The following is an 11,024-nucleotide window of genomic DNA, read 5'->3' as shown; positions in this document are numbered from 1 at the left end:
AGAAGTGAGTATCCATTGAACTTCATTGCAGTCAGGGACGTGGGGTGCCTCCTGATGCTTAAACGAGCCCGCCAAAAAACAAAGATCTTACGGATTATTCTTGAATTATAGGAACAAACACTTTATTTATTGTCTGAAATACAGTTATGTATATATATGTATATATAAATCGATATATTCATTTGATAATTCTCACCAATAATTATTGTCTTTGACGCAGTATGATAACACTCTCGTATTTAAGATCGAAGGTGGAAATTGTAAGTATTCGGTATTTGGACGAGGTGTAACATTTATTTATTGTCATACACACACATAAAGGGGTTATAGGGATCGGGGGAATCTAAGTGGGAGCAGGACTGGATCCGCATGCAGGAGGGGGTACTCTGACTCCTTTTTAAGGTACAACATTGGCACTAATTTGATATTTTCCGCCGAGAGTTCCAAATTAAGAGACGATATGCCTTGCTCTGATATAATCGTTCCTACGCTCTTTGCACTGATATCAGTTACTTCAGTTTGAATAGAAATAGTTTATACATTGAGATACAAATAGAGAGATACCTAATGGTACTGATATTAAGTGGACGCAGCCCCAACTACAGCCGTCGAGTCCTCCGAGTCTCCGGCCTTCTCGGTAGTTGTGTGCGCAGCAGGTGTATATCGTGACATCAATAGTTTAGGGATCTACATTTAGTGTATATTACGGCATAGTTCTACTTTACTTTCCTCCGGTATACGGTATTATTTAAATCGGTATCGCATAATTCGCGTAAGAGTATATTGTCGATATTATTAGTATTCGTAATTGTCCATGTTGCGGCGAAATTCGCGTCGATGCAGTGCTGTGATACGCGGCGGAGTGCCCCAGGCGTGGAAGGGCGGATACGAGGGAGCCCCTGAGCGGAGGAGCGATCGCGGGGATCCTCCGCTGGGCAGGGCGTTGCTCGAAAGGCTGCGGAAGTGCTCGGACCTGCCGGGGGCGAGCCTGGACAGACGGCCGCGTATGCCAGCACCGCTCCAGGTGATCATCGGTTGGTGGTTAGGGAGAAAGCACTGCTTACAACCGGCTGCGGTGGGTTGACGCAGTCGCTCGTGTTGGGGGAAGTACCCGACCTGTGGGAGGGACGAGACTAGGTTATTAGGTATCCCCCGTAGAGGTCAAAGCCAGCTAGAGTTCTACAGGAAGACAGGACAGAGAAAAGAGTTCCTCTAGTGCCAACACACCAACTCCCGGATGCAGTCAATTCAGAAGAGTCGCTCTACGCTACAGAGAGTTCGACGATAAACGAAATCAAAGAAAGTCATGCCAATGAGTAAACATGCCAATACCAACTTAAATTAATGTCAAATAATGAGAGGGAATTTAAAAAATGATCCTAATGAATTTATATACAAATGTGTGATACTCCGCCCGGACAGCGATGCTGAAATTTCCATCATGCTGCGACAAGGCTTCAAATCCGGATTCTATTACTGGAATTCAAATTTCCGTTACTATCTTAACGGCCAACAATTTCTTGCTAGTCCGGCAGCCCCATTTTGTTTAACACGCTTTTGTAGCGCCTCTGTGGTTCAGGTCTCTAGCCAGCGACAAGGTGTTGCATACTTTGCGGCAGCACCACATCAGAAACAGTAACAGAAATTAAATTTAAAAATAAATAAATTCACTCAAATGTACACGCTTAGTTGTAATTTGGAGACGTCAGGGCAATCCTCCTAAGGATTTGCCCAAATTCTCAGACAAAGTGCCGGAAATCACTCGATTATCCCCACAACGCCTCTCCACTCGGGCAGAAGTCAGGAGATAAACCCGGCGCGTTTGCGAGAGTAGGCGGAAATCGAATTTCCGAGAACCATTCAAGTAAAAAATAGCATTCAAATGCTCAACGGAAGTGCGGGGCAATCCTCTCGATTGCCGTAGGGTCTCCTGCGCGGCACAACAATCAGGATAATCAAATGGGAAGCGACAACAGAAAGTTCTACACAATCAGGCCCTTTCGATTACACAACCGGGCCAACTATTCGACAAATAGCCACATGCGATACGGGAGAACTACCAAACGAACACCGAAAGGACTCGGAAACTGAAACTACTTGCAACCTTTACTTTTCACAACAATAGAAGGAAAACATAAGAAACGAATAAATCAAAAGTAGGAGCACACATCGAACCATTGCCATTTACTCATACAAATTGCCTGGCGTCACGTCCCGAGCGACTGAAACGCCCCCCGGCCCCGCCTCCATAGCCTCCGCCAGGGGTGGGGCTTCGCAGGTAGCGGTAGCTGGGCAGGAACCCGGAGCGGTACACGGCGCCAATGTGGCGCTTCTGGGGCGACGGCCACTGCTCCTCCGGCTCCGTGCCGGGAGCCGCCTGGCCGGGATCATCCGCCTCCTCCTCCTGCTGAAGAGCAGCATCGTTGCCGTGCTCAATGCCAAACAGCTCGGGGTCCTTGGAGGTGTCTTTTTTGGTGGAATAGCATATGTGTTTATGTGTGAACGTATGTACAGAAAACAAGAGTGTGCTAGAAAGGTGTTCGACTTGCGGCTAGCTACATAGGTGCAGGGTGCTAGTTGAAAGTTGCATATGTTTTCAAGGGGATCCAAGGGGCTCTTCGGTTATCCGAAGACATGTGGGATATGGTAGGCTTCACAGATCTAGACAAAGGTTATTCCTTTAATCAATTTATAAAACAGCTTGGAAGTATTGGCTTTTAAAACATTTAGTCCTCGTTTGAGGTCTAGAACATAGTTTTCAGAGCTCGAAGCAAACCCTATCCCCTTATGGAGCAAGAGCTAGAGCTACACTTACCCAGAAAGCGCTTCTCGGCACGGCGGTAGTCGTTCCAATCGAGATCAGCGTAGCCGGCGTAGCTGGGATACCACCAGTAGCTCTGCATGGGATCGGCGTAGTCGGGGGCGGCAGCGGGCAGGAGCATCTCCTCATCCTCGCGCTTCTGCTGTGCTCCATGCACCGGCGAGGACTTCAGGGCGCCCAGGTTGCGCTTCTCGGCACTGGCCCTCTGGTTATGGTGCTGCTGGGAGTTGTACCGGGCTACGGCGGCCACATTCCGCTTGGGCTGCTCCCTGTGGGTTGCGGGGGCACTCTGAAGGCGTGCCACCATGGCCAGGTTGCGCTTTCCATTCGGGATGGGCAGCTGGAAGTCGCGAGCCAGGGTGCCCACATTGCGCTTTCCGTAAGTCATCAGGCCGCCGGCCCGGGCTAAGGATCCGATGTACCGCTTCTGCTCGCTAGGCTCGCCGGAATCCGCGTCAGCGTAATCCTCGCCCGGCTCGGCGGTGGGCAGCTGTCCGTTTTTAGCAAGGGTGGCAAGGCTGCGCTTGGGAGAGGCGTTGAGGAGTCCTTGGGCAGCCAGGGCGGCCACCGAGCGCTTGTCCTCCTCCACATAGTCGGAGTAGTCACCAAGCGGCTGCTCCTCGCCCACGGCCAGCTGGCGTTCGCGGAGGAGGTTCTTCAGTTGGTTGCGCAAGGCGGAGGCCTGTGGATGGCAAAGGATTGCAACAGACGGCAGAACCAATTTAAACTCAAATCCCGCCCAGATGTGGCCTCATAAATCCTTTACGTCAGGTGTATGGGATGAATGCGGGTACCTGTGAGGAACAGGTGACTTACGTGTAACTGGTACTCCGGACTGGGGTTCATCAGTTGATTTATTATGGACTCCATCTCGCAGGGCGACACATTGGCGACGTCCTCGGTGGCACTGGCGGCGAATGATCGCGGCTGAAGGGCCTGGAAGAGAGGGAGTAGGAGCATCTGAGTCAATCAGGCCGTGGATAAGTGAGTGTTCTTTGAATTAAGCCATTCCTGGCCCACGCCTTCGCCGATTCTGGAGAGAATCCCACGAGCTGGCGATGTGGCAGTTCATTGTCTCCCACTTAATTGCCGCAATTATTTACACTAAATTGAGTTTGAAATGTGTTGACACTTGGCGCGTTTTCGCCTCTCCAGCGTCTTCTCCTTCGATTCGAAGGACAACAGCACACTTTCCTCAATCCCGGGGCTTTGGAGGTCATAAATTTTCCGATTCCGATTTCGATGCGTGGCGCCCCGCTTTGTTTGCCTTATTTGTTGCCTACTTTTGCGAGTCCATTAAGGCTTCGCAATCAAATAAGGATATTGGGGAGGCAGTGCCTGGCCCTCGACAGGCTGCTTGACTTTCCTGCCCTTCAAGTTCACGTCAAGGAAGTGTTCAACAAGAAAACCAGCACAACAGGGCAAAGGAATTAGGCTGACACAAAGTACCTGTGTGTGCCTGTGTCTGTAGCCAGGACAACGAGTATATCCTAAGCCGAACTCATAATATTTTGCTTCCAGACCGACAGGTCAAAGCCGTTTGTTGGTGCAAATGGTCGCTGAACCGAAAGGATACTTTCAGGACCAGGTTATCTCGAGAGCCCTGTATGTGCGCCCCCAGATGCTTTCCGCTCCGACAGCGTGGCTCCGGGGGCGGGACACAATGCTGCTTCCGCTTTTAATAACTGGCTGGGCGAGGCGGAAAGAGAGCCAGGATGTGACGCAGGACGTGCTCGCTGGCGGCTGCCGCCCGTAAATCTTGGGCAGAATCTGACAGCCTTCTTGGAAGCGGCATGTGTGAGCGCCTAGTCCAGTCTCCAGGCTTATTAGCACTCCAGGAATAATAACCCGAAGTTGTTTGCCGAGTCTAAGGCATATTTGCTCGGACTTGGCCTCAGTCGGCACAGAAAAGCCGTTTTGGAGCAGGTTATAAAATTATTGCTAGGAGATGCCACTGAAAATTGTCAACAATTACTGTCAGGATACACGCCACCAATAAACAATAGCTTGGAACGCTCAGATTTAAAGACCTCGCCTTAAATAAAACAAAGCTGCTAAGGCTTTAAGGATATTTCGCTGGCGAAACTGCGTTCTCGCTGCTATTATTTCCTAAACAAACAAAATGCTGAAAGCTGGGGCGGATGCGTGGGAGTGGGGCCTAGCAGCCTGGACGCCTAGCAGGCTTTGTGTGGCACAGCCTTGTGTTGCGCAACCACCCGGGATGTGGGCGGCTCATTGCGCTAATTTTTTTCAATTTTGGGGCTGTACCAAAAAATTTACGCAGAGTCCAAAAGGATCAACATTAAAAACTTGTCATCTTTTCCACTTTGCTTATGAAGCGGCTGCCATTGTTCCTGCAAATTAATAATCCTTCTGGACTCCAACAGCGGATTTTGTAGTTTATAGCTGCATCTGACAGCAAAACATTCCGCAGGTAATTACACGCAATTAAAAGGAAATAGGGTTCCGGAGGGGCAATTAATGCTGAAGCCTCGCCAGCAGAAAAATCAATATGCAAATAAAAGCCAGCTAATTAAAATGGTCGGGCAAGCAGCCCAGGCGGGCAGCTCCCGACAAGAGCCACTCGAATTGAATCCCAATCAGAATCCGATCTCTGGCTAATTGGGCGTGATATCTGCCACGACCGTCGGGAACCAAGTGGGGCTTGGCCTGGTCATCCTGATGGCCCCGGAGGCTGCAGGACACGCTGCCCCACCGCCGCCTGTTGAGCCGCTTATGTCGCCCGAGCTTGCCACAGCCGCAGGCAAATTTTATTATCGCAGACGCCTGCCCTACTTGCCAGTTGCTACGTGCTACGTGCTCTCCCCCGAATTCCCTTTTAATGGCGCACTTTGTTGGTGTTTCTTTTACTTAAATAAATACTGAACGCAATATTAAAACCTAAGTGCTCCTGCGACCTTTCCCAGATAGACCAACGGTCTGTCCCGGAGGCGGCTTACGTCCGCAGTGCCACTGAGGAGATGGAATTCGCACGGCGGGAAGGAAAGGTGCGTCGGAAAAAGGTACAAACTGAAATTCCAGCTTAAATGTTTCATAAGAATCTCTCAGGGATTCAGGCAGAGAAGGAATTTGGCCTTTATGGAAAAATGCAAGCTTTCAGAATTTGTATTAATTTTTTAAGCTGAATCGATTATTTTCGTCGAAATGTCCTGCAGCCTGCGCCTGGACTCATCCTGGGCCATTACAATAGCACTACCACTCCGTCCGAATGCGGCCATTATCCATTCCGTGGGATGTCAGTGGGGCGCTCGAAATGCCTCCATTAACTGTAATTGTCCACACACGCAATGAAACCCACATGCCCTCCCTTTGTAGCCTTTTGAATGGGTTAATATGGCGCCAGGACAACAGCCAGGACTTCTTGTAATTACCTCTGATTACTATCAAGAAACTAAAACAAAAAGCTGCGCTCCTCTTTCCACAAAACTTCTAAAGTAAGTATCTGCCGAGGAGTTACTTCTCTACAAGTTATATATTCAATAAGGTCCTTCAGTTCCCAAGATTCTGCAGTTGCTTTTTTATCCGACATCCATCAGGGGGATGAATGGGGAGGCCTTCTACTCCCACTACCCCCTTGTCTTCTGCGTGGGCCTGAAATTGATTGCCATTGTGCCGGGGAAATCAATTTAAATTGCTGGTATTTTAATGAAAATGTAAACTCACAACTGGCGTAGGACTGGAAACATGTCGCGCTATTAATATCAGGAATGCTCATGTGCTTCGGTTCCTTGATTTCCACTTAACATGTCGCTATGTTCTGTTGTCGGAGGAATATTTTCCATAAATATTGCTGAGGGAGACATGGGGCTGAGTAAACAGCCAATTTTAAAGACGTATCTGGCCGATACGATAAATCGGACTTATCAAGTACCTACACAGTACTAGCCTGTCTCGCAAATAAAAACAATGGCAAACTTTTCAGACATTTGTGAAACAACATTTGAGTCCTTAATCAACCTCTTCGCTTCCAAGCGACTTCTCCGGAAGGCCCACAACTTTATCGTGTGTTTGTTGAAGTAAATTAATATTTGCATTTTTTACGACTCATTCGGAGCGTATACGCAATATCCTGCGAGTGGTGGAGCGTTGGCAGCCATTGATTGGGCCGTGTTTGCGCAAATCTGGAACTTTATCGGCCTCTGCCTCATTAAACCCTCGGCCCCATGCCCTTTATCGCGAATGCTGCATAGTCACGCTCTTGTGTCATTTCAATATCCGAGGCATCCAATTCGCTCCGATTATCTGCAACGTCACGCGTCTAAAGCTGCCACACAGATCCCGAGTGCTGCAATTTCGATGCGTAAAACACTGGCAACATGGTGGGATAAATGCGGTTGCCGAGGCAAGTCTATGTCCCTTTGAGGTGGTGACAGCGTCAATAAGTTGCAGTTGCAGATCCTCTGACGTTGCTTCTTTTGCTGACGTGGCAGGGGGAGGTTGCAGGATAGATGATTGATTGAAAGCCACCCGGAAAGTTTGGTGGCCCACCGCCTCGGCTCCCCAGCTCTCCAGCTACTCAGCTACTGCTGTTTCGCATTCAAAGGATCCTAACTGGCTCAGAAATCTGAATATTAAAGGAAATTGCGTCTGTCACGTAAGCGAAAGAGTCCCTGGCATTCCCATTCATCAAGTTCGTGTTCAGATGTCCATCTGCACTGCAGAATTGAATTCAATTAGTGTCCTGCTTCAAAGGCCATTGTGCGGCGTCCAAGTTCTGGAGGATTCCAGAGTCCCTTAGAGACTCTTGGGGGTGTAGTTTGGAATTTACAAATAAGGGGAGCTCTCGGCTTTTAATTACCAGAGATTGTGGTGATCAAAGGAGGAAGCTGCCCTAAAAGAAAGCTGCCCCCCTGGATGGGCTGGACAATTTGACAAAGTAGAGTCCCAGCTGCCAGGCTGGCAGGATACGTGTGTGGAAAAATGTCAACGGAAGTCGGCGAGGGACAATAGAAAATGTCGGGCATTTCACAAAAATTGCTCAATGCTGCGGAAAAAATGAAAAGCACGAGCTGAAAAATTGCACTTTGACCTGAACTTGCAACGTATCTGTTGGTTGGCAACCGCAGCAGCAGCAACTGTTGCAGCAACAACCGCAACAGACCGTCCACTGCCGGCATGGGCGTGGCTCTGGGCATCATAAATTACTGTGGTGGGTGGCTGGGGCTCCTTTACAAATGGTCCTAAAAAATAATTTAGTCCGAGCAGCTGGAGACAATTTGTTGTGCGTCCTGACAACCTAATTAATGGTAAGTGGAGACTCCCGGACTCGGACTACCACAATACCTATTGGAGAAAACTTTACAATTTCCTGCTGACCATTTCTAATTAGCCTCATAGCTGCGGAAAATCTTCTTAGCTGCCACAGGATTATATTCCATTGCCGATTCCGTTTCCGTTGCCATTGCCAGAAGCCCACAAACAAAACTGCGAATTTCACCAAAATTCATGCGCCACCGCACACGTCAACACATAAAAGATAAATTTAGGGGCAGGCAGCACGCTCCATGGACTCGGGCCGTGCACACAAAGCCCGCCCTGCTGATAGCTGCCATGTAGCTACTAGCTGGCAGCTACAATTTCAGAGTTCGAATGCGAAATGGAAAATATAATCCCGACTTACGGCATTGAGCAGCATGGAGAGCAGCAACAACAGCCGCTTGCTGTGGTGTGCAGATTTGTGCACCGCCTGCATCCTGGCTCCTGGCTGTACGCTCCTCCTGGCGGGTACGGGTGCTTCTCTGTAGTTAATTGGGTTTGCCGCTAAACGCGAATCGACCGCTCACTGCTCGCGATTAACGCACAAGTCTCGAATGGAATATAGACTCGAAAGGATTCGAACGGTAACGGTAGCGCGGATGCTGTTCTGCCCAGCTCGGCTTCTTGCCCAGAAACGTTTGCAACGAAGTCGTCTGCTCGACTGCCTGCCACTCGCCAGGACCCTCGGCTTTTTATACTCTGCTCCAGTCCGGATAAGCTCTCTCGCGGGACTGAAACCAGAGTCGAAAGCGAATCCGAAACCGGAGAGCCGAGGACCGAGCAGTCTCCGGGCGGCACGATACCCCAGGCCCGGATAATGGTCGGCAACTGTTGCTGGTTTCAAAATCGCGGGCGGCACACTTTCGGGGGCTCTCTGTTGCGTGTGCAGTGTCCTGTATGTAGGTGATGACGTCATGGCAGGCTGCAGGATACTGTAACTTGTTGGCGGGCCTGAGCGGATTGAGGCCAAGCGCAGGACAGTGTGCTGAGGGGCGTTGGAACTGGTTCGGGAAAGTATCTTACGTCGGACATCCTTTCATAATCAGGATAAATTCTTTTGTTGACAGAATCCTAGAACAGACTAGTCTGGAATTAGTTGGTCGGTAGATTCTTAGCCATCCTTTATGATGCTACCACTGTGCGGCTCACTGTCCTGCTCTCTTAGGGACCAATCAAAGAGAGTGCGCGGTTTCAACTCTCTTGAGTCAGTGGCCATATGGCCGAGTCCTCGGAGGAGCCGTTAGCCACAGGATATTCCGAGCGCACTTGCGCAGCGCCAGGGAGGAAATCGGAGTTGCCCATACGCACTGTCGTCCGGGTGTGTGGCAGGGGAGTGGCAGGCCTCATAACTTGCCAAGTTTTTGAAATATGTGACATTTCGGATTTAGGAAGCAGCCGGAGGGCACTTTTCAATTAAATTTCCCCATTCTTCTGGATGGTTGAGTCAAACACGGTGGGTTGTTTTGCTGAATGCACTTTATTTGAATGTTTAAAACCACAATGAGATTTAATAATTTGTTTGCATACACTTGCAACTATTAATACACCCAGGCGTTGCTAGAATATTATCCTTATAATGTAAGCGTTAAGTTTGCTGCTTTCGCATTTCAACGGGCTGGCAATCAATCATCAATCACATGCAATTAAGTGTTCTGGCCGCAAGCACTACCGATTCGCAAAAGGGGCAACTAAACTGTCAGCTAGGGACCGCTCCAGGACTGGGTTCGGTGTCAAGGCGAGTTCCGAAAAAGATAAATAACCAAATAGCGGCGGCAGACGCAGCCGTGTTTATGCAAATGCCGGGCACAAAAATTATGAAGCGTAAACGACCTCAGCCACCACGTAACCGCCAGATCCCTTGGTGCAACAGAGCCGGAGGTGGCCTACGTCAGTGGATCGAACAGGGCAGGGGTTGGCGGTGACCCGCGTCACGCTCAAATGCAGGGTGCACATTGGCTGCGGCTGCGGCTGAGGCTGAGGCTGAGGCGGGCGGGGGCAGATTGCACGCCGATATAGACGGCTGGCGAAAAACCTGTCGGGAGAACTCATTCAGCGAACTGCAACCGGGCGAAGGGGTTGCAGCCTGCGGCTTGTGTTTCGGCCGGCAACCCAAGCGTGAAAAATTTGGTCAGCAGACCAGAGCAACAGTCGAGGATGGGTTCGCTAACCAGGTCCCCTTTGCAAATAGTCCCGGGATCCATCAAATATTCATGCTGATTTTTAAGGCCCCCTTTTAAGAGCTCTAGGTGGTAAAGTAAATACCTAATATTCCCGCAAGAAGAATCTTCAAAGGTAGCACCTTCATCCGACATCATTAATCCTCAATCCATAGATGGAGAATCAGTCTTGTCCCGTGTCAAGTACACCTTGTTCTGATGGATCTCTCTCTGACACACATTGTCAGATGGGCTATGATTTATGTAAATTTTAGTTTTTACCAAAAAGAGAAGTGGGGGAAAGAAAGCTACAAAGCAGAGTGAGCTTGATCTGGCAGCCGGAAAATAGGAGTCATCATATGTGGTCACGCTTTAAAAATATCACGAGCTCAGAACAAATACGGGGCCAGTGTCGGTGGTTCTAATGCCAAACCACTTTTGCTGTGGGTTTCTAAAACCCGCTTTCGGGAACCTTGCTCGGATGGAAGGTCTGTGGCAGCGGCGCAGAACGAATGCCAGCCAACGTGATTTGCACCATAATCAGGGCTCTGGCAGACTGCCTGGCATTTCAATATGCTAATATGTTATTTAAATCATCGGAACCCGAACCTCGACATTAAATTATAGCACAGACCATGGCTAACAGGGTACTATACAGCTACTATACTCGAGAAGCGGAATTTTGATTTATTTCTGTGGGCCATCATAGAGCTCAGGGCCGAACTGTCACCTGTAAAAGGTGGGCGCAGGTGTCGCCTGCAAGTACAAAT

General features: G+C 49.4%; 1 protein-coding gene across 4 annotated transcripts; it reads right to left on the bottom strand.

Annotated features, from left to right (window-relative positions):
• Positions 1–94: 94 nt before the first annotated feature.
• Positions 95–8,794, bottom strand: LOC6496202 (neuropeptide-like 1). 4 transcript variants are annotated; one of them, XM_001960401.3, is made up of 5 exons: positions 8,463–8,793; positions 3,638–3,757; positions 2,816–3,503; positions 2,195–2,466; positions 95–1,116 (listed from the first exon to the last, which is right to left on the bottom strand). In XM_001960401.3, the coding sequence occupies exons 1-5, from the start codon at positions 8,532–8,534 to the stop codon at positions 796–798; spliced, it is 1,473 nt and encodes a 490-aa protein (XP_001960437.1). In that variant the 5' UTR covers positions 8,535–8,793; the 3' UTR covers positions 95–795. The 4 variants fall into 4 exon arrangements, with proteins under 4 accessions (XP_001960437.1, XP_014763667.1, XP_014763666.1 ...); XM_014908180.3 differs by having other exon boundaries at positions 1,037–1,116; positions 2,189–2,466; XM_032451334.1 differs by having other exon boundaries at positions 1,054–1,116; positions 2,176–2,466; positions 8,463–8,794.
• Between the last annotated feature and the right edge of the window lie 2,230 nt (positions 8,795–11,024).

Source organism: Drosophila ananassae, chromosome 3L (genome assembly GCF_017639315.1).
Source record: "Drosophila ananassae strain 14024-0371.13 chromosome 3L, ASM1763931v2, whole genome shotgun sequence".
NCBI classification, from domain to species: domain Eukaryota; kingdom Metazoa; phylum Arthropoda; class Insecta; order Diptera; family Drosophilidae; genus Drosophila; species Drosophila ananassae.
The sequence above is the reverse complement of the archived record's forward strand: the minus strand, read 5'-3'. Positions and strand labels throughout refer to the sequence as shown.

Excerpts from the sequence above, each read along its gene's own strand:
- LOC6496202 (XM_001960401.3), bottom strand. The coding sequence starts at position 8,534 with ATGCAGGCGGTGCACAAATCTGCACACCACAGCAAGCGGCTGTTGTTG. Across the intron at positions 3,504-3,637 it reads GTCCGGAGTACCAGTTACAC|GCCTCCGCCTTGCGCAACCA; the intron begins GTAAGTCACCTG and ends TGCCATCCACAG. Across the intron at positions 1,117-2,194 it reads GACGTGACGCCAGGCAATTT|GTCGGGTACTTCCCCCAACA; the intron begins GTATGAGTAAAT and ends TCCCTCCCACAG.